This window comes from Pseudophryne corroboree, chromosome 1 (assembly GCF_028390025.1).
Source record: "Pseudophryne corroboree isolate aPseCor3 chromosome 1, aPseCor3.hap2, whole genome shotgun sequence".
Taxonomy (NCBI): Eukaryota; Metazoa; Chordata; class Amphibia; order Anura; family Myobatrachidae; genus Pseudophryne; species Pseudophryne corroboree.
This window is the reverse complement of record NC_086444.1, coordinates 73,617,882-73,641,558: the sequence shown is the minus strand read 5'-3', so window position 1 is coordinate 73,641,558 and position 23,677 is coordinate 73,617,882. Positions and strand designations below refer to the sequence as shown.

The 23,677-nt window shown below is 48.1% G+C and overlaps 1 protein-coding gene across 3 annotated transcripts in view; it reads left to right on the top strand.

The window, feature by feature from the left end:
• Positions 1–23,677, top strand: part of C1QTNF3 (C1q and TNF related 3) — a 138,119-nt gene that overhangs the window by 38,121 nt on the left and 76,321 nt on the right. For all 3 annotated transcript variants that reach the window (XM_063960634.1, XM_063960626.1, XM_063960643.1), the window contains exon 3: positions 21,501–21,655. In XM_063960634.1, coding sequence (XP_063816704.1) covers positions 21,501–21,655 — 155 coding nt within the window. The remainder of the gene's footprint in view (positions 1–21,500; positions 21,656–23,677) is intronic.

The following is a 23,677-nucleotide window of genomic DNA, read 5'->3' as shown; positions in this document are numbered from 1 at the left end:
TTGCCCACACGTGGGATCGGTTTTTGTAACTTTTGTAATTTTTGTAACGTTGTAAAGTTGTAATGGTTTCATGGATGAGTGATGGGGTAATGTCGTTATGTTATTTTGTTCTTGTTTAAGCTACATTCATTATTGCCGCGACGATACTCGTATACATAATTGCTCAGCTTTCATGAAACTTGGTTAGATGGTTTAAAGATTACACGTATATATATATATATATATATATATATATATTGTGACAAGAACACTGGGATAGTGTTTGAGGGCAGGTATATTTGTCCCAGGTTCTTGTCTTACATGTTTTAGAAAATGTTAACTTCTAGGAAAAATGCTTTTTGTTTTGTCTGAACCTTTTCAGTTTGCTGTAAAAGCTGGGTAAAGGCTCTGAGAGAGAGATAAGGCGAGTTCTAGACATTGGGCCCAGTTCGGGTCTTTGGCCTCACAGAGGGCTAATCAGGGTTTCAGCTGTGTAAGAGTGATATAGTGCTTCTAACCTGATTAGTATGGGCAGACTGCCTGGGAAGGCTGCAGGGTCTGTGTGTGAGAGACACGCTTTCTGATGCAAGTAAGCTATACAGTATGTACTGAAGAACTCTGTGTTTTGTTTAGTGACAGTTAGGAACATCTTATGTTTAGTTAGTGCCGGACAGGCAAGGTATTTTTATTTTGGGGTTTGTTTTATTTTCTGTTTCAATAAAACTGGCCGGGGTCAGTTGTACCAGAAACTGGACTTGTGTTGTTCCTCAGCTGCTGCGTGCTGCCATATTCCTCAGGAAAAGGCACCTTGCACCCCTACAGTGTTACAATATATATATACATGCTTACATATTTTTTTTATTTTTTTACTTTGTTTTTCTCTGTATGTTTCACCTGTGCCTGTGCGCATTCCTCGGTAATACTTTTATATTTGTTTAGCTTCTATTTTGTGGATGGTCGCTGTCCTGGGCCCCCCGTAGGACCCCATTATGCTGCATCCCCTGTTTCTTTGGACTGGGAGTCGGCAGGATTCCGCTCCTGTCCTTTTTGCAGCTGTCCTTTTTCTAGTATTCTCATCTCTGCTTAATATTATGGTACTTTGCAGCGTGGTTTTCCACGCTGCATCTTCTTTTTTTCCTCTCTCTGTTCTCGTCCCCATCAATCATACTGTCGACTGATGCTGAAAAAGCGTTTGACAGGGTGGACTGGGACTTTTTGTCTGGCATACTGAAACATCTAGGGCTCGGTAATACCTGTCTTCATAGAATCCTATCTCTTTATACTTCCCCGTCCGCCAAAATTAGGATTAACGGTTCCCTTTCTGATTCCTTTTCTATTTCCAATGGCACACGTCAGGGCTGCCCACTATCCCCATTGCTTTTTGTCCTATGCATGGAAACATTAGCTCGAAGCATTAGGGCTAATCCGAATATCTCGGGTTTGCTGGTAAAAGGGACTGAATACAAATTGGCTTTATATGCCGACGATTTACTCGCTGTAATTTCGAAACCAGTAACCTCTTTACCAAACCTGATGGTTGAATTTGAGAAGTTCGGAGCCCTCTCTAACTTCAAAATAAATTATTCCAAATCTATTGCCATGAATTTAACTACTCCTTCTGATGTAGTAGAGGGTCTGAAGCATGCCTTCCCTTTTACTTGGCATGATCACAAATTAAAATATCTGGGGGTGCTGCTGTCCAACGATTTATCTAAATTATTCTCCCTGAATTTTAGCCCCTTGTTGGCGAAGCTTCGCCTAGACTTCCAGAAATGGAAGAAATTAAGATTATCATGGTTCGGCAGGATCAACGTTGTCAAAATGAACGCCCTCCCTAGGATATTATTCTTTCTCCAGACCCTTCCAATACATATCCCCCTACTTTGGTTGCGTGACGTACAGAATCTTATTCGTGCATTTGTTTGGGGATGCAATACACCCAGGTTTAAACACGACATTTTATTTAGGAGAATACACCAAGGGGGGCAACAACTCCCACATATTTCTAACTACTACCATGCAGTACATTTGAATAGGATTTTGGAGTGGTCGCGTGCTAAAGATCGCAAACAATGGGTTCTTCTGGAGGAAGAATGCCTTCCACATTATATCGAAATTGCACCTTGGCTTCCTATCCTTCCGAAGGTTACCCACCCCACGGTCTCCCCCACGCTTAAATTATGGGCCACACTGAGATCTCAGAGCCATATATCCTCCAAATGGTCCCCTTTAACCTCCTTTCTCTATAACTCCGAATTTGTTCCGGGTCTCCACGAGACAGCTTTTGCTCCATGGGCAGAGGCTGGGATTTTCAGGGTCGGTCAGCTGGTGAGTTCGGGTAGGGTGCGCTCATTTTCAGATGTTCAGTCTCATTGGAACTTACATAGTGCTGAGTTTTGGAAGTTCCTGCAGGTTCATCATTTCATAACATCTTCCAAGAACCTTTCTGATATAACTAGGGATCTCACCGGGTTCGAAAAAATATGCGTTTCTCCTAGCTCTCCCACGCATACTATCTCACAAATTTATGCGCTTATCATGGAAGACTTTTTTCCGCAACCTCCTACCTTCATGGCTTCCTGGGAGAAGGAACTGCCAGAGCTACCTACACAGATCAAATGGGATTCCGTATTTCGTAACGCCCAAGCGAGCTCTTTATGCTTATCGACACTAGAGACCCTCTATAAACTCATATATAGATGGTATAGGACTCCTCAGGTTCTTAATAAAATGTTTCCCTCCCTCTCGAATCTGTGCTGGAGATGTAAAAATGCCCCAGGGAGCTTTGTGCATATCTGGTGGGATTGCCCTCTTATAATTCCATTTTGGGTAGAGGTATTCAAGTGTTCCGAACTGATAGTGGGGGACGTGATCCCGAAAGACCCGGGTTTCTGGTAGAGATGAGCGGGTTCGGTTTCTCTGAATCCGAACCCGCCAGAACTTCATGTTTTTTTTCACGGGTCCGAGCGACTCGGATCTTCCCGCCTTGCTCGGTTAACCCGGGCGCGCCCGAACGTCATCATGACGCTGTCGGATTCTCGCGAGGCTCGGATTCTATCGCGAGACTCGGATTCTATATAAGGAGCCGCGCGTCGCCGCCATTTTCACACGTGCATTGAGATTGATAGGGAGAGGACGTGGCTGGCGTCCTCTCCATTTAGATTATAAGAGACTGAGAGAGATTTACTGGAGCTGACTAGGAGGAGTACTGTTACTGTAGAAGTGTAGAGACTGAGTGGAGAGAGTTTACTAGTGAGGACAGTGCAGTTTACTTTATAATCCGTTCTCTGCCTGAAAAAAGCGATACACAGCACACAGTGACTCAGTCACATACCATATCTGTGTGCACTGCTCAGGCTCAGGCAAGTGTGCTGCATCATCTATTATCTATATATAATATTATATATATCTGTCTGACTGCTCAGCTCACACAGCTTATAATTGTGGGGGAGACTGGGGAGCACTACTGCAGCGCCAGTTATAGGTTATAGCAGGAGCCAGGAGTACATAATATATTATATAGTGAGTGACCACCAGACACACAGTGCAGTTTATTTAATATATCCGTTCTCTGCCTGAAAAAAGCGATACACACAGTGACTCAGTCAGTCACATACCATATTTGTGTGCACTGCTCAGGCTCAGGCCAGTGTGCTGCATCATCTATTATCTATATATAATATTATATATATCTGTCTGACTGCTCAGCTCACACAGCTTATAATTGTGGGGGAGACTGGGGAGCACTACTGCAGTGCCAGTTATAGGTTATAGCAGGAGCCAGGAGTACATAATATATTATATAGTGAGTGACCACCAGACACACAGTGCAGTTTATTTAATATATCCGTTCTCTGCCTGAAAAAAGCGATACACACAGTGACTCAGTCAGTCACATACCATATCTGTGTGCACTGCTCAGGCTCAGGCCAGTGTGCTGCATCATCTATTATCTATATATAATATTATATATATCTGTCTGACTGCTCAGCTCACACAGCTTATAATTGTGGGGGAGACTGGGGAGCACTACTGCAGTGCCAGTTATAGGTTATAGCAGGAGCCAGGAGTACATAATATATTATATAGTGAGTGACCACCAGACACACAGTGCAGTTTATTTAATATATCCGTTCTCTGCCTGAAAAAAGCGATACACACAGTGACTCAGTCAGTCACATACCATATCTGTGTGCACTGCTCAGGCTCAGGCCAGTGTGCTGCATCATCTATATATATTATATATCTGTCTGACTGCTCAGCTCACACAGCTTATAATTGTGGGGGAGACTGGGGAGCACTACTGCAGTGCCAGTTATAGGTTATAGCAGGAGCCAGGAGTACATATTATATTAAAATTAAACAGTGCACACTTTTGCTGCAGGAGTGCCACTGCCAGTGTGACTGACCAGTGACCTGACCACACTGACCACCAGTATAGTTAGTATTATTTTTTATATCATTTATCATCCAGTCGCAGCAGACACAGTACGGTAGTTCACGGCTGTGGCTACCTCTGTGTCTCTGCACTCGGCAGGCAGTCCGTCCATAATTGTAATACCACCTAACCGTGGATTTTTTTCATTCTTCTTTATACATACATAGTTACATAGACATCTTCTCTTTATCAACCAGTCTATATTAGCTGCAGACACAGTACAGTACGGTAGTTCACGGCTGTGGCTACCTCTGTGTCTGCACTCGGCAGGCAGTCCGTCCATAATTGTATACCACCTAACCGTGGTTTTTTTTCATTCTTCTTTATACATACATAGTTACATAGACATCTTCTCTTTATCAACCAGTCTATATTAGCTGCAGACACAGTACAGTACGGTAGTTCACGGCTGTGGCTACCTCTGTGTCTGCAGTCGGCAGGCAGTCCATAATTGTATACTAGTATCCATCTCCATTGTTTACCTGAGGTGCCTTTTAGTTGTGCCTATTAAAATATGGAGAACAAAAATGTTGAGGTTCCAAAATTAGGGAAAGATCAAGATCCACTTCCACCTCGTGCTGAAGCTGCTGCCACTAGTCATGGCCGAGACGATGAAATGCCAGCAACGTCGTCTGCCAAGGCCGATGCCCAATGTCATAGTACAGAGCATGTCAAATCCAAAACACCAAATATCAGAAAAAAAAGGACTCCAAAACCTAAAATAAAATTGTCGGAGGAGAAGCGTAAACTTGCCAATATGCCATTTACCACACGGAGTGGCAAGGAACGGCTGAGGCCCTGGCCTATGTTCATGGCTAGTGGTTCAGCTTCACATGAGGATGGAAGCACTCAGCCTCTCGCTAGAAAAATGAAAAGACTCAAGCTGGCAAAAGCAGCACAGCAAAGAACTGTGCATTCTTCGAAATCCCAAATCCACAAGGAGAGTCCAATTGTGTCGGTTGCGATGCCTGACCTTCCCAACACTGGACGTGAAGAGCATGCGCCTTCCACCATTTGCACGCCCCCTGCAAGTGCTGGAAGGAGCACCCGCAGTCCAGTTCCTGATAGTCAGATTGAAGATGTCAGTGTTGAAGTACACCAGGATGAGGAGGATATGGGTGTTGCTGGCTCTGGGGAGGAAATTGACCAGGAGGATTCTGATGGTGAGGTGGTTTGTTTAAGTCAGGCACCCGGGGAGACACCTGTTGTCCGTGGGAGGAATATGGCCGTTGACATGCCAGGTGAAAATACCAAAAAAATCAGCTCTTCGGTGTGGAGGTATTTCACCAGAAATGCGGACAACCGGTGTCAAGCCGTGTGTTCCCTTTGTCAAGCTGTAATAAGTAGGGGTAAGGACGTTAACCACCTCGGAACATCCTCCCTTATACGTCACCTGCAGCGCATTCATAATAAGTCAGTGACAAGTTCAAAAACTTTGGGTGACAGCGGAAGCAGTCCACTGACCAGTAAATCCCTTCCTCTTGTAACCAAGCTCACGCAAACCACCCCACCAACTCCCTCAGTGTCAATTTCCTCCTTCCCCAGGAATGCCAATAGTCCTGCAGGCCATGTCACTGGCAATTCTGACGAGTCCTCTCCTGCCTGGGATTCCTCCAAAGCATCCTTGCGTGTAACGCCTACTGCTGCTGGCGCTGCTGTTGTTGCCGCTGGGAGTCGATGGTCATCCCAGAGGGGAAGTCGTAAGCCCACTTGTACTACTTCCAGTAAGCAATTGACTGTTCAACAGTCCTTTGCGAGGAAGATGAAATATCACAGCAGTCATCCTACTGCAAAGCGGATAACTGAGGCCTTGGCATCCTGGGTGGTGAGAAACGTGGTTCCGGTATCCATCATTACTGCAGAGCCAACTAGAGACTTGTTGGAGGTACTGTGTCCCCGATACCAAATACCATCTAGGTTCCATTTCTCTAGGCAGGCGATACCGAAAATGTACACAGACCTCAGAAAAAGAGTCACCAGTGTCCTAAAAAATGCAGCTGTACCCAATGTCCACTTAACCACGGACATGTGGACAAGTGGAGCAGGGCAGGGTCAGGACTATATGACTGTGACAGCCCACTGGGTAGATGTATGGACTCCCGCCGCAAGAACAGCAGCGGCGGCACCAGTAGCAGCATCTCGCAAACGCCAACTCTTTCCTAGGCAGGCTACGCTTTGTATCACCGCTTTCCAGAATACGCACACAGCTGAAAACCTCTTACGGCAACTGAGGAAGATCATCGCGGAATGGCTTACCCCAATTGGACTCTCCTGTGGATTTGTGGCATCGGACAACGCCAGCAATATTGTGTGTGCATTAAATATGGGCAAATTCCAGCACGTCCCATGTTTTGCACATACCTTGAATTTGGTGGTGCAGAATTTTTTAAAAAACGACAGGGGCGTGCAAGAGATGCTGTCGGTGGCCAGAAGAATTGCGGGACACTTTCAGCGTACAGGCACCACGTACAGAAGACTGGAGCACCACCAAAAACTACTGAACCTGCCCTGCCATCATCTGAAGCAAGAAGTGGTAACGAGGTGGAATTCAACCCTCTATATGCTTCAGAGGTTGGAGGAGCAGCAAAAGGCCATTCAAGCCTATACAATTGAGCACGATATAGGAGGTGGAATGCACCTGTCTCAAGTGCAGTGGAGAATGATTTCAACGTTGTGCAAGGTTCTGATGCCCTTTGAACTTGCCACACGTGAAGTCAGTTCAGACACTGCCAGCCTGAGTCAGGTCATTCCCCTCATCAGGCTTTTGCAGAAGAAGCTGGAGGCATTGAAGAAGGAGCTAAAAGGGAGCGATTCCGCTAGGCATGTGGGACTTGTGGATGCAGCCCTTAATTCGCTTAACAAGGATTCACGGGTGGTCAATCTGTTGAAATCAGAGCACTACATTTTGGCCACCGTGCTCGATCCTAGATTTAAAGCCTACCTTGGATCTCTCTTTCCGGCAGACACAAGTCTGCTGGGGTTGAAAGACCTGCTGGTGACAAAATTGTCAAGTCAAGCGGAACGCGACCTGTCAACATCTCCTCCTTCACATTCTCCCGCAACTGGGGGTGCGAGGAAAAGGCTCAGAATTCCGAGCCCACCCGCTGGCGGTGATGCAGGGCAGTCTGGAGCGACTGCTGATGCTGACATCTGGTCCGGACTGAAGGACCTGACAACGATTACGGACATGTCGTCTACGGTCACTGCATATGATTCTCTCAACATTGATAGAATGGTGGAGGATTATATGAGTGACCGCATCCAAGTAGGCACGTCACACAGTCCGTACTTATACTGGCAGGAAAAAGAGGCAATTTGGAGGCCCTTGCACAAACTGGCTTTATTCTACCTAAGTTGCCCTCCCACAAGTGTGTACTCCGAAAGAGTGTTTAGTGCCGCCACTCACCTTGTCAGCAATCGGCGTACGAGGTTACATCCAGAAAATGTGGAGAAGATGATGTTCATTAAAATGAATTATAATCAATTCCTCCGCGGAGACATTGACCAGCAGCAATTGCCTCCACAAAGTACACAGGGAGCTGAGATGGTGGATTCCAGTGGGGACGAATTGATAATCTGTGAGGAGGGGGATGTACACGGTGATATATCGGAGGGTGAAGATGAGGTGGACATCTTGCCTCTGTAGAGCCAGTTTGTGCAAGGAGAGATTAATTGCTTCTTTTTTGGGGGGGGTCCAAACCAACCCGTCATATCAGTCACAGTCGTGTGGCAGACCCTGTCACTGAAATGATGGGTTGGTTAAAGTGTGCATGTCCTGTTTTGTTTATACAACATAAGGGTGGGTGGGAGGGCCCAAGGACAATTCCATCTTGCACCTCTTTTTTCTTTTCTTTTTCTTTGCATCATGTGCTGATTGGGGAGGGTTTTTTGGAAGGGACATCCTGCGTGACACTGCAGTGCCACTCCTAGATGGGCCCGGTGTTTGTGTCGGCCACTAGGGTCGCTAATCTTACTCACACAGTCAGCTACCTCATTGCGCCTCTTTTTTTCTTTGCGTCATGTGCTGTTTGGGGAGGGTTTTTTGGAAGGGACATCCTGCGTGACACTGCAGTGCCACTCCTAGATGGGCCCGGTGTTTGTGTCGGCCACTAGGGTCGCTAATCTTACTCACACAGCTACCTCATTGCGCCTCTTTTTTTCTTTGCGTCATGTGCTGTTTGGGGAGGGTTTTTTGGAAGGGCCATCCTGCGTGACACTGCAGTGCCACTCCTAGATGGGCCCGGTGTTTGTGTCGGCCACTAGGGTCGCTAATCTTACTCACACAGCTACCTCATTGCGCCTCTTTTTTTCTTTGCGTCATGTGCTGTTTGGGGAGGGTTTTTTGGAAGGGACATCCTGCGTGACACTGCAGTGCCACTCCTAGATGGGCCCGGTGTTTGTGTCGGCCACTAGGGTCGCTTATCTTACTCACACAGCGACCTCGGTGCAAATTTTAGGACTAAAAATAATATTGTGAGGTGTGAGGTATTCAGAATAGACTGAAAATGAGTGTAAATTATGGTTTTTGAGGTTAATAATACTTTGGGATCAAAATGACCCCCAAATTCTATGATTTAAGCTGTTTTTTAGTGTTTTTTGAAAAAAACACCCGAATCCAAAACACACCCGAATCCGACAAAAAAAATTCGGTGAGGTTTTGCCAAAACGCGTTCGAACCCAAAACACGGCCGCGGAACCGAACCCAAAACCAAAACACAAAACCCGAAAAATTTCAGGCGCTCATCTCTAGTTTCTGGCTCCTCAATCACATCTCCGCGGGAGCGCACTCCTATAAACATTTCTTATTGAGACATCTTAGCAATGCAGCAAAAGCGGTTATTCCAACTCTTTGGAGATCCTCCTTACCACCCTCGATTAAATTATGGTTTGCAAAGATCGAATACTTTTTAGACATGGAAGACCTTATCTCCTTCTCATCTGGGAAAACCGTTAACTTCACAGCTATCTGGTTCCCCTGGTATGACTTTAAGGACTCTTCTATGTATCGGTCATACATGGCTACATAACCCCCCTCATATTCCGTGTACGGTGTCTTTCTAATATGTCTCAGATCCGTAATTGATAAAGTTCCCCCCCTTATCTTCCAAAGAACTCGTCCTTCCTGCGCAGACACTCTTACCTGACTCTACCTTTCTTAACTTTCCCCTTCTTCCCTTTTTTCTTTTTCTCCCCTCTCTTTCTCTCCTTTCCTTTTATCTTAAGCTGTTTTATTAAAACGTTCTCCCTTTATATGCTCTGATGTAAGCTTTGCAGACAACTTATTTCCATACTTTGGGTGCTTCAAACGTATTGTACTGACATGTATGATATGCAATGATTCTGTACCCTTCTTTGGAAATGTATTGTTGCAATGATCTGTCTGCTGCCTTGATTAATAAAAACAGTTTACATAAAAAAAAAAAAATAACATTGGTGAAAACACAGTAGTAAATATATTTTTAAATACCCGGTGCCTAGCACCCACACTACACTTAAAGATGGCGTTTAGCACCAGTGCACAGTTTAAAAGTGGCGCCAAGCGCCCATTGTCCTTGAATATGGCGCCGGTCACTGAGGGTTAACCCCTTCAGTGCCTCGCCGCCATTGTCCACGTGGGCTGGGGTCTCTCCGGCCACACTCCTCCCCCCCCATTCAAGCGGGCCCCTTAATGGGGTTGAAGGTGACGCTACCTGGGGGCGTAGGCTCCGGCCTAGACAGTTCATCCATAGTGTAGTGGGCCTCTCTTCGTGGGTGCACAATGTTCAAATAGTCCACCTGAAGTCCAAGTTCAAGGCTCCACCACAAAAGTCTGTCCAATTTCCCCAAGGTAGGTTGCAACCACCTCACAGGTGGGTGGTAAGTCACCACGGTGGGGGGCCAGTTACACACAAGTGCCACCCACGGTGTCCCAATTGTGGCATACCCCACCTCTCACAATAGCAGTATACTGCTCAAACAGGCCACAGGGTGCTCCTGCCCATATGGCTCTTTCTGGCTCGGTACTACTCCCAGTCCGTGCAGTGGCGCAGTAGTTCGTAACACACAGTCCTGGTCAAGAATGTGCGCCATCAGCACTGGAGCGGGTACCCGAGCCTCCTTCAATGACCTGAATGCCAACTCGCAAGCGGGTGCAAAGTCCACTGACTTGGGAATGCCCTTCCTAGCCATCTCTGTAAAGGGGTTCACTACAGGACTAAAGTCAATGACAACGTGTCCGTAGGGCCTTACAGGTTCTAAGGTCAGTACTGGTCTGGGTGATGTGGGTTGGGGACAGCCTCTGGTTGCCTCCACCCCCTCTGGTTTGGGCCTACCCCTGTCTCCTCCCACATGGTGCCCCAGGCACTGCACCTCCGTCATACCTATCTGGCAACTGTCTGCCCGAACTGTCAGACCTGCCCTCCAATCCTCCTCTGTTGACCTATGACTCGGGAAACCTACCCTGTCACCTAGGCCTACTCCTTCCTCCTCGTCCGCTACCTGTGCCACAGTGATGGCGGCCAGACCACCAGCCTCTGGATCCTGTGTGGCATCCACTACAGGGAGGCTGCGTGTCTTCCCCGATCTACTGAGCACAGGCAAGGGACCTGCTATGTCCACAGAAACTTGCTGCAAGGGTTCTCCTATGGGCAGAGGCCCAGAGACAACACAACCGCTGGAGTGCCCCAGCTGACAACGCATGGCACCAACCTTACAGTTGGTCTGGGCGTCATCCGACATTCCAGAACAGGGTAAGCTCTGTGTCAGGCACTTCAGGGTACGGTCTGTCTCCGGGTTACTGTCCAAAGGGGTTTCGCTGGCAACCGACACCGGTTGCGCAGGAACGTTCCCTGGGGGAACCAGTTGGACACATTCCCTATCTGATCTATCCCCTCCCACTTTCCTGGCTACCCTGTACCTTAACCCTTCCCGCCAGGTCAAACTTCCTGCCCCAACCCTGTCAAGGCCGCTGCCAGAGTGGCGCCTCATGCCTTTCAGGGATGGGTCAGAGGGTTGAGCTAAACTCCTTCCTGCGGCCCTCAATCTCTCCTAAATTGGGACACACTACAGGGGGATCTAGGTGGGGACTACTAGGGTCAGTCTGGTAGGGGTCAGTCATGGAAAAGTCAGTGTGGTTTCTCATACTCACCGCCGGAGTTGGCAAACCACTTGGGTCAGGAGCATCATTGGGCACCCCAGGATCAAACGAGCTGGACCCAACATACTCTGCGTTGCTAGTGGACGTAGGCATACCAGAGGTAAAAGGCATGCGGGGTCGATGTGCTGATCTAGCCGCTGTAATCTTTTCCTCTGGGCTGGTTGAAGCTGTGGTTGGCTGTGCTGGCAGTTGTCTAGCAGCTGTAGTCTTTTCCTCTGGGCTGGGCTGTGCTGGAGCAGCTGATGTCAACGGTGGTTGTGGAACTTGACTCTGGGGAATGGCGCCAACAAACGTAGTGACGATCCCACCACCCAGATCATTTCCTAGGACCACATCAGTTGGGAGACCATCCATGACGGCAACTTCTCGCAACTCTGGTCCAGCTCCCCAGTCCAGGTAGACTCTTGCCATGGGAACCGCTTTCTCCATTCCATCTGCCAGGGTGACCTTGGCAGTGCGACCCTGCAACACTGCAGCAGGATCTATAAGGTGGGGGCTCACCACAGTGATTGAGGCCCCAGAGTCTCTTAGGCCTTCCCCCTGCAGGGGTCCCACGTGGACCGGCTGCAGGTGCCTCCACATGTTGTGTAGGGGCTGTTTGGCCATGCAGGTGACTCTCTCCGCAGAGTGCACCTGTCTCTCGCCACACTCCATCGGACTGACTGGAGGGGGAACAGTCTCTGTAGGCTCATCTCCTCTCGACAAACAAGCGATCCGGGCTCCAGCACTCGGATTTGGGGCACGAGTCTGGGGTGCTTGGGATGCAGGACAGTTCATCCTCAGATGTCCGATTTTCCTACAGCCGTAGCACTTCTTCTCCAGTCGTGGCACCGATGATCTCTGATCAGTTGCAGGGATGCTGCGGTGCGGTTGCTGGCCAAGAGCACCCGGGTTGGAATATGCTTGTCTTTGGGGTTGATGAGTTGAAGAGGGGTGTCCCCCTGGTGGTACAGTCTTTTGGAGCTGGCTGCTGGCTGGGCGCTTCTGCCCCCGTGGCCGAATTGCCACATATTTGTCGGCTAATTGGGCAGCCATTTTTAAGCTGGGTGGCTCCCGATCTAGCACCCACTCCTTCACTTCTGGGGCGCACCTGCGGTAGAACTGCTCCCTGCAGATCAGGTCGATCAGTGCGTCCCATGTAGTGGCTTCAGAATCCTTCACCCACTTCACCACGTACTGCCGCAGCTGGGTGGCGAACTGCCCATGGGTGCTGCTAGGATTCTTGGGCAAGTCTCTGAACTTCTTCCTGTAAGACTCTGGAGTGATGAAGAATCGCTGGAGGAGGGCCTTCGCAACTTCGTCGTAATCCCCACAGTCCTCCGTGGCCACTCCCCGATAGGCCTCCAATGCCTCTCCATGCAGAGTGGGCACAAGGTGTCTCACCCAGTCCGACTTGGGTAAATCATGTAGTTTACAAGTCCTTTCAAAAACTTGTAACTGTCCATCAATGTCCCCATTACTGTCTGCAAACTTTGCAAACTGAATGCGTCCCGATCTGTGTACAACAGCTGACAACGGCCCCCGGGGTACCACGGCCTGTGGTGCCCGCTCATCACGCCACATCTGGATGATGATCAAGCGCTCTTGCTCCGTTGCCCTTTCCCCCAATTCCGCTAGCCGATCTGCTAGGGTATCCGGGCCGCCCCCCCTGGGACGTTGGGATCCTGGCCCTGCTAGGGATTGCTGGGAAACATTGCTGCTGTGAGAGAGGGCGGGGCTTGTGGGTCTCACCGGTTCCTTACGAAGGTCCACTGTTGGGCCGTCCTCTGCGATGCTGACGCCGTCAGTGCTTTCCACCTCCGCCCGATGGGACTCCTCCACGCTCATGAGCGCCGCCTTCATGGCCCTTCTGGACGCGTTGAAAGGGATATCCACACCCTTCTCCTGGCACACGATCTCCAGATCATCCTTGGACATTCCGCTGAATTCCGCCATCTTGTGCGTTCTCCTGCGCTGCAGTTACTCCTCCCCTGAGTAACTCGGCTTCTCCAATCAGGTGATGAAAAGCCGCCTGGGATTATCCCACCACTATGCCACCAATTTCTGTGACAGGACGGTCCCGTACGAAAGCACTCGCCGCTTTCGCATCCTGTCGGCTGCGCACAGAATGGAAGGTCAAGTCACACGAGGCCTGACCACATAGGGGATTCCCGCTTACCGTCAGTAACTGCCTGTTACTGACTCCACCCACTGCGCTGTGGGCGGGTTTATGCTGCCACCACCAAACTCCTAACCTGCCGTGGCGTTTGGAACCACGGTTCTGCTCTGTATGTGCCGACGCACTGCCTTACCACACCTGTGTGGTGTTGACGAATCCCCACTAGCCACTTGCTAAGCCTCTACCGGTAGCTGGCGGAAGGCGGAACTTGGAGACGTTATGTGCTTCCCTGGACAGCCGGAGGACGGGGCTATGTTTGGCATAACCCTGTAGGTCGCAAGATGACGCTGTCTTCTTGAGGCAAATGGTATTTATTTGCTCAATAGTTCTAAAGAGAACTCTTCCCTATTGCTAGGGGCAACAGCATACAGCAAGATGTTCCAGCAGAATAAGATGGTACAATTACTACAATCTGGAGGCACACAGGCCTCCTTTTTATGTCAATTTTCCACACAGTACCACAGGGGGTAAGCCCTCCCTGTCTTCTCCAACCAATCAGGTTATTTTACAAAATACCAATAAATAAATTACATTTCAAAAGGAGATAAGTGCAATAAAACAATATCCTCCTTCCTGTCACCTAGACAACGTTTGGTATCAGATTAACATTCACTATTGATAAATTTATCACATAGCTTCAAAATACAAATGTTTCTGTCTCATTCACATCTCCAGGCAAACCCAGTGTTTGAGATTACAACAGGAAAGGCTACAATACAAACAAACAGTCTTCCTTCCTGCATCTGCCATCCAGGGTTCGTATATCAATTAAATCAGGTACATGAAACAGGTTCCAAGCCCATAGACACGTGATTAGCATCTTTACACACCAAAAGGTTTTGTCATTCACACCTCTCTGCTAGGACAGGGCCATTAGCATGCCACTTCCTACTGACAGGAGATGATTATTCAGACATCTATAGTAAGTGCATTTTAAAACCAACACTGCTTACACATTCCTTCTAAGTGCTGGCATTTGCATGCAATGTAAATGTGCAATCCTACAACTGTGCCTATTGCATTAAATATAACATTGGTGAAAACACAGTAGTAAATATATTTTTAAATACCCGGTGCCTAGCACCCACACTACATTTAAAGATGGCGTTTAGCACCAGTGCACAGTTTAAAAGTGGCGCCAAGCCCCCATTGTCCTTGAATATGGCGCCGGTCACTGAGGGTTAACCCCTTCAGTGCCGCGCCGCCATTGTCCACGTGGGCTGGGGTCTCTCCGGCCACACCATGTTTACGCAGACCTGCAGAAGACAGAAAGGGGGGGTGCTTCTCCCCTCCCGCCCCCCTGCACACTAACAATTACGTGTAACAATACTTGAACCTATCTGGTAATAGAATTTCAGAGAAATTGGTTACATGCGTTTGCAAAGTCATGTTTAGCTGCTGATTCTTTATCATGAATCCTTACTGTAGACAAAACACATTGCCCTATGTAGACACTGCTTTTATGTAGTGTTAGGACTGCTGATATTGGAGAAGCCTTGACGCAGCTCAGCAGCTAAACATGTCTTTGCAAATGCATGTGACCAATTTCTCTAAATTCTATTACCAGATAGGTTCAAGTATTGTTACAGGTAATTGTTAGTGTGCTGGGGGGATACAAGGGGGGGAAAGCACCCCCAATTTCTGTCTTCTGCTTGTTGTGACCCCTCCCCTTTTTTTAGCACCTGATATATAATTATCTCCAGGAATGATTGAGCAGCTACCACTGTTTGTCTGCATGTGTGAGAAGGCATTGAATGGGAGCAGCATTTGAAAGGCATGCTGGTCCTTGTAGTGCTAATGGGAGATCCTAGGGGTAGCTCCCAGGTAAGCTAGCCCTCTGTCTGGAAGCATTTTTGTATGAGCCTTTACCATGAGGCCTTACTGTAGTCAAATCACATGGCCCTATGCGGACACTGCTTTTATGTAGTGTTAGGACTGCTGATATCAGAGAAGCCTTGACGTGGCTCAGCAGCTAAACATGTCTTTGCAAATGATTGTGACCAATTTCACTAAAATTCTATTAGCAGATAGGTTCAAATATTTTTACAGGTAATTGTTATTGTGCTGGGGGGATACCGGGGAAGGGGGTGTAAAGCACCCACCCTTTTTGTCTTCTGTTTGTTGTGACCCCTACCCTTTTTTAGCACCTGATATATAATCATCTTCAGGAATGATTGAGCAGCTACCACTGTTTGTCTGCATGTGTGAGGAGACCTGCACAAAGCCAGAGTCTACTGTGCTGCCAGAGAAGAGGGGGCCTGCAAGAAGCCTGCAGACGAGCGCTCTCCTCTCTTACACCACCCCTGCTCTGGGACAATAAGTACGCTGATAATACAGTAACTGTGTGGTGCTTGCGCACATATACTTAGACTAATTATTAGCTGAGAATGATTTGACATGTCAATGAACACATACTGAAATGTTTGACCTTCATCAGTTATGTGAAACTAAGTGCTCATTTAATAATTAAATCCATCAAAGAACCATTGCAGAGACTTCCATTATAAACAGCATACATTAATGACCTAAATGGAAATAACCATTAGTGGGTCACATAATTACACTACAGTGCTCTGTAAATTACTGTTTAGATTATGATTCTACAGTACATTTTGGAAATCCACCTCTAGAGGAGATATAGCAAATAACTTCCTCTCTGCTGCAACAAAGTATATTGTAGGTATAATAAACCGGATGGGTTGCACTACCCAGGGCTGTTTCTAGACAATTTGGCCCCCAGTGCGAGATTTAAAAATGTGCTCCACCCCCACCCCCACCATAGATATATATAAAAAATAAAAATGTGCGTGCCACAGGTGAGCACTCACGGCCAGGTGGTGTGGCCTCGCTAAAATGGGCGTGGTCTCCCAAAAATGGGCGTGTTCTTGCAGGAAAAGACTTCCTTTCACCCCAGTTTTTGACCCTGCACCAACAAACCTCGACCACCACAGGGAAAAAAATACATTCCACCATATTAAGCCCCACACAGTAATGCCTCTTGCACCATATTATGCCACACACCGCAATGCCCGTGATACATTATGCCCTACTGTAAAGTTTCTAATTACTTTTAAATTACCTGATCATTGATCAAGGGTTTCACGTGCTGGGTGTCATGCTCATTGCCAGGGCTTTCATGTGCTGGGTGTCATGCTCGTTGCCTGGGGTTTCGTGCGCTGGGTGTCATGCTCGTTGCCAGGGGTTTCATGCACTGGGTGTCATGTTCGTTGCCAGGGGTTTCATGGGCTGGGTGTCTTGCTCATTGCCAGGGGTTTCATGCTATGGGATCCATGCTCATTGCCAGGGGTTTCATGCTATGGGATCCATGCTCGTTGCCAGGGGTTTCATGCTCTGGAACAGGTGTCATGCTCATTTCCAGGGGTTTGTAATGCTCATTGCCAAGGGTTTGTAATGCTCATTGCCAGGGGTTTGTAATGCTCGTTGCCAGGGGTTTGTAATGCTAGTTGCCAGGGGTGTGTAATGCTAGTTGCCAGGGTTAATGCTAGTTGCCAGGGGTGTGTAATGCTAGTTGCCAGGGGTAATGCTCATTGCCAGGGGTGTGTAATGCTAGTTGCCAGGGGTAATGCTCGTTGCCAGTGGTGTGTAATGCTAGTTGCCAGGGGTAATGCTAGTTGCCAGGGGTGTGTAATGCTAGTTGCCAGGGTTAATGCTAGTTGCCTGGGGTGTGTAATGCTAGTTGCCAGGGGTAATGCTCGTTGCCAGTGGTGTGTAATGCTAGTTGCCAGGGATAATGCTTGTTGCCAGTGGTGTGTAATGCTAGTTGCCAGGGGTAATGCTCGTTGCCAGTGGTGTGTAATGCTAGTTGCCAGGGATAATGCTCGTTGCCAGTGGTGTGTAATGCTAGTTGCCAGGGGTAATGCTAGTTGCCAGGGGTGTGTAATGCTAGTTGCCAGGGGTAATGCCAGTTGCCAAGGGTGTGTAATGCTATTTGCTAGGGGTGTTTAATGCTAGTTGCCCGGGGTAGTGCTATTTACCCGGGGTGTGTAATGCTAGTTGCCTGGGGTGTGTAAAGCTAGTTGCCAGGGGTAATGCTCATTGCCAGTGGTGTGTAATGCTAGTTGCCAGGGGTAATGATAGTTGCCAGGGGTGTGTAATGCTAGTTGCCAGGGGTAATGCTAGTTGCCAGGGGTGTGTAATGCTATTTGCTAGAGGTGTGTAATGCTAGTTGCCCGGGGTAGTGCTAGTTACCCGGAGTGTGTAATGCTAGTTGCTTGGGGTGTGTAATGCTAGTTGCCAGGTGTAATGCTCATTGTCATGGTGTGTACAGCCAGCCACAGCTAGACCGCCCGCCAGGCAACTCTTGCCAGCTCCCCTACCCACCCGCTCACTCTCCCTCCTCCCTGTCACAGTACTCCACTCAGGGGGCGGAATTTCAGGAAATTTCACGTTGCATCGTAATGTCACGACGCAAATGCGTCATTCCGTGAGACTCCGCTCCCCGAGCGGAGTACTATGACAGGGAGGAGGAGGAGCAGTTGGGACAGGGTAAAAGTGCTGTGGCGGGCACCCCGTTTGGTCGCACGGCTTGACCGCCGCTACAAATGGCACTGGCACTACCCCAGGCAACATTAGGGGTAATATGTAATAGGGCATGAGTTTGGCAGAGGTGCGGATTGCTGTACGATCTCTGGGGGGGGGGGGGGGGGGTTTAAAGCAGAAATCATTTACAAGGCAAAACCATGTCTTGTAAATGATTGCTGCTTTAAAAAAAATGTCCGAGATCAGTCGGAATCTCGCAACTAGTCTGCGACAAACTCAGACCCTATTACATATGCCCCTATATGTTACAGCTCTGTCGCATAGGTGTGCCTTTCTTTTACAAGAAATAACTGTCAATTTATAAATGCTAATGAAGTTGTAAGGAAGTTGGAACTAGTGTATTGGGAACTGCACACTTTGGGCCTAATTCAGACCTGACTGTAGCCGTGCAAAATTTGCACGGCTACGATCAGCCACCCTGACATGTGGGGGGATGTCTGGCCATCCCCCAGCCGCACTGGTGTGATAGCATCGTACGGCGGCGATGCTAGCGCACCTGGCGAGAAAGTCCCTACCTGCACTGGTAGGTGACTTTTCGCCGCATCCCGGATCGCAGCGGCCGCATGTGACATTACAAATCCGCACGGTCCAGGCATGCCTGCGTTGCCCGGACCACGTCCCCAAAACAGCTGCCGACCCTTACTAATGTCTAGAGGAGGCTTGTGCTACCATTTGGAGATATAGGCAGTCTGTTATTAAATTATTGCAAATTGAAGTTATTGGCACTGAGTGCCATATAGATAAAGTCTTGCCAGACAGGATTGTGAAATGCTTACCCACGGAGACCGGATTATTCCATAGGATTATCATCCTCCCTTAGGGCCTAATTCAGATCTGATCGGCGGGCTGCGTTTTCTGCTGCCCTGCGATCGGATAGTCGCCGCCTACAGGGGGAGTGTATTTTCGCTGTGCAAGTGTGTGATCGCATATGTAGCAAAGCTGCACAGAATGAGTTTGTGCAGTCTCTGCGCAGCCCAGGACTTACTCTTCCAATGCGATTGATTCCTGCTGATCGGGGCCGGAGCTGACGTCAGACACCCTCCCTGAAAACACCTGAGCCCGCCTGCGTTTTACCGGACACTCCCTGAAAACGGTCAGTTGCCGTCCACAAATGGCCTCTTCCTGTTAATCACCTTGCGACCACCCGTGCGAATGGATCCTTCGCACCACCCCGCCGCTGATCGGCAAAGTCCATTGTAGCCTACTAGCCGTCCGACCTGCCGGCGCATTGCGGTGCATGCGCAATTCAGATCTAATCGCCTGCTGTGCAAAAACGCACAGCAGCGATCATATCTGAATTACCCCCTTAATTAGCGGGTAGTCTGTGTCCAGATGATGAAAGCAGTGGCTGGCCAGGCTCACTATTTTCCATGTGGTACGATGGGGCTGCAATACCCAGCCCGCCTATAGAACCGATGCCGCCTATGTTGCACGTATCCCGCAATTGATGTATCACATTTCCATTCCCAAGAGGGTTATTTACAGCCACTTCAGCATTTGTCGGCTTCTTAAATTGGATGCCACCACCAGCGTACTATTGGAGACGGGAGCAGCTGAGTATTATTTCCGGCTTTTTTGTGTCAGCGTCCGGAGTCTTACCGGTACACTGGGGCCGCGGGGTTGGCTTCTCAGGCGGCGTGCGGGCAGCGGCGGAGGTGAGCTGCTGCAACCGGGTCCAAAGGCAGCAGTAGCGGCGGTGAGGGTGTCCGCTCGTGGCGGCGGGACGCCGCTGCAGCGGGTCGCTCTTGCTGAGCCATTGCTAGGAGACCAGGGGCAGTGAGCTGTGTGGCTATGCAGAAAGGTCTGCATTACTGGGCGCCGCCATGTTGGAGACCAAGTTTGAAGCATAGTTCCTGTTTCCTGTTTCTTCCAGCTAATCCAGGGGAAGTTCTCCCTTTAAAAGGGGGCTGGTTTAGGACAGGGACGCCAGTGCTTCAAGTTACAACCCTGTTGTAGGTGCTTTAGCCTGTGCTCCCAGGATTCTTGCCGTATACTGGTTACTCCTGACCCTGCTTGGACAGTTCTCTGTTGCTGCTGCAGCCCTGCCATTCCTAGCCTGCTGCTGCCTGTGGAAGCGCTCCTGGAAAACCCGGTCCAGTAAGACTCTTTGGGCACGGTCGGTCCCGGGTCTCCTGCCTCGTCTTTCAAGCCACAGTCCACAGTCCTTTGTCTCCAGCCACGTCTTTAACCACCATCCACAGTACCGCAGTTCATAATCTAGTCTCGTCTTTCAAATCACAGTCCACAGTACTTTGCCTCCAGCCACGTCTTTAACCACTATTCACAGTTCCGCAGTTCATTATTCACAACCTCGTCTTTCAAGCCACAACCCGTAGTTCTTTGTCTACAACTACGTCTTTAAGTCATCGTTCACCAGCCACGGTTCTCACCTCAGCCCTGTCCATAAGAACTACAATCCACTGACTCTTAGCTCCGTCTACGTTCTTCACTGCCCCTTGTCCCATGAGAAGGAACTATATCCAACCCCCTCGTCTCGTTCATCCACAGCCAACTACTTCCTTGGGCAAGTCTCAGCTGCCGGATCCTCAAACCTCGCTAGACGTGACATTTTGGATGCAAAGTTTGTTTCCGATTTGCAAAATTGCGTCTTATTCACAAAAAAAGATGCAAATCATCCAAAATCGACCGCTAATAAATTTCCCCCCGTGTATTTTTTCCATATTGGTAGCATAAGAAGCAATTAATTTTTCTAAACCTGTTTGAACAAAGTTTCTGCTTATTGTTACAGCTAGCCAGTGGCAGCTCCAGAGGTGGGGGTTGCAGCGCAGTCCAAAATTTAAATAGGGGAACCGCAACAACTGCCAGTGAGTCAGTTTGGAGTGACAGTTGGTGTGGCTCCTCTATTTTAATTTTGGACTGCTCAGCAGCCCCACCTCTGGTCTGGAGCCGCCACTGCAGCTAGCTAATAATGGCAGTTTTGTATACTCTCTACTGAAAATGCCTCCTGGAAATGAAAGTACCTTCTACTCATGTTCATACATTTAGGATGCTTGGTTGTTATGCTGATGCTATGGGTGATTATTGCAGAATTATGGAATAATGTGACGCAGGAGTCCGACTTCTCCGTAAAGGTTGTATCAAACATTTTCAAATTCAATAATTCACATCATCGCATCTCAGTGACTTCTCTTATCTTTAACTTGCTAAATTGAAAAAGAAGAATATACCGTGTCTTACCATAATACTATTTCATTGTCATCAATGTCCAGGCAATCCCGGGAATAATGGAAACAATGGAGCAACAGGGCAAGAAGGAACAAAGGGTGAGAAGGGTGATAAAGGAGATATGGGCCCAAGAGGGGAACGTGGAAATGTTGGACTAAAAGGAGAAAAGGGATATCCAGGTATTCCTCCAGAACTTCAGGTGAGAGATTTTCTTTTTCACATTGAGCTCTGTATAACTTTTCCATAACCACATTGTCACAAAGCCCTGCTGGCTGGCTGCAGGTACTGCAGGTCTCAGTTCTTGCATAGCAGCTGTAGACAATTGATATTTCAACATCTGTGGTGCATGGTTGTACAGTTTCTTTAGGAAATATGATGCAGATGTCGCAGCTGGGGTTTGTATTGGAGGCGTCTCTGAACTGCTGCTTGCATGCAAAGGCACAACCATCGGGCAAACATCGGTCAAACATTGACCTTCTGTGTAACCCTGCATGGCCGCTGGAAGATAGACGTTAGAGCCATTGTAAATGCGTAGAGGATCGCAGTTGCTAAGCTGTAAACCCCTCAAAAAAAGGTCTTGATGCGTCTGCAAGTGAGTAGCCACTCCCCGGTTACCACCCACAGACAGTCCCTTACTGTCAATCACTTTGCAAAGAAATCCACTCTACGACCGCCGTCACAAGACCATCATGGCACATTGCCCAGTGTGATGCCTGGACAGTGGCAAAAAGTCGCTCCAATAAGTGCAACATTAATATTGCGTCCATCTCTGTGTCAGGACCATGGTGTCATGCAAATTGATATAGGTTTAAGGACACTTAAGGCACTTCTTATTCTGTTCCTTTACTGACCATCCATCCATGGAGAGTAATAGTTATAGCTCTGTGGGAGGAGTCATGGGAAGCAGACCAATAGCAGGCAACAAACTCTCCTCTATTACTCTGCAGGGCCACACCCCAATATGGCAGACAGTTATGGAGGGTTATCAGGGGGGGTGGGAGGCGAATGGAGGATATTCACAGCAGTCCAGGATTTTCTTGCTCATCCCCAGAGTGTCCTTGGAAAAACGATCTTGACCTATAGTATATATCTACATTTTAGGCAGGTGAGGTCACCTCTGCACTTGTTGTGATGTTCCCCATTGAAGGTGTTATTCAAATGGAGCATACCATGGAGGATAACTATGCTTTATTTATTTATTTTGTTTCTTATATAGCACAGCATATTACGTTGCGCTTTACAATGAGAACAACAGTAATAGAACAAAACTGGGTAAAAACAGATAGACATAGAGGTAGGAAGGTCCTGCTCGCTAGCTTACACTCTATAGGGAAATAGGCATTGATACACAAGGATAGATGCTACCTGTTACATAATGGTCCACCAGATTGCTAGGTTCTTTATGGGTTGTATGATATGATCACCCCGCAATGTTGGCCAAGTGTCAGGAGGGTGTGGGAGTAAAGAAAGACAAGATATATGATGTTATGTGTTCTGTACAGAGAGGATGTAATTAGATAGGGAAGCACTGAAGGTTATGTGGGAGGGTCTGGAATTTGATAGGCTTGTCTGAAGATGTGAGTTTTCAGGGAACGTTTAAAGGTTTGGAGACTAGAGGCAAGTCTTATTGTGCGTGGGAGGGCATTCCACAGAGTGGGTGAAGCCTGGATAAAGATAAAGATAATTTTGAGTGTGAACAAGTAATGCGTGCGGATGAGAGACGCAGATCTTGTGCAGAGAGGAGAGGTCCGGTAGGGAGATATTTTGAGATGAGTGAGGAGATGTACATTGGTGCAGTTTGGTTAATAGCCTTGTATGTAAGTAAAAGTATTTTATATTTAATACGGTAGAATACTGGTAACCAATGGAGGGACTGACAGAGCGGATCTGCAGACGATGAACGTCTAGCGAGGAAGATTAGCCTCGCAGCTGCATTCAAAATGGATTGTAGTGGTGAGAGCCTATGTTTGGGAAGACCGGTCAGAAGACCATTACAATAATCATATATGATAATGAGAGCATGGATTGGAGTTTTTGCTGTGTCTTGTGTAAGATATGGTCATATTTTGGATGTTTCTTAGATGTATGTAACATGATCTTGAGACAGATTGAATGTGGGGAACAAAGGACAGATCAGAGTCAAGAATGTTTGCTAATGCTGAGTTCTCAACAGTGATAGAGATATCAGGTTGGAAACTACTATTGGCAGGTGGAAATATAA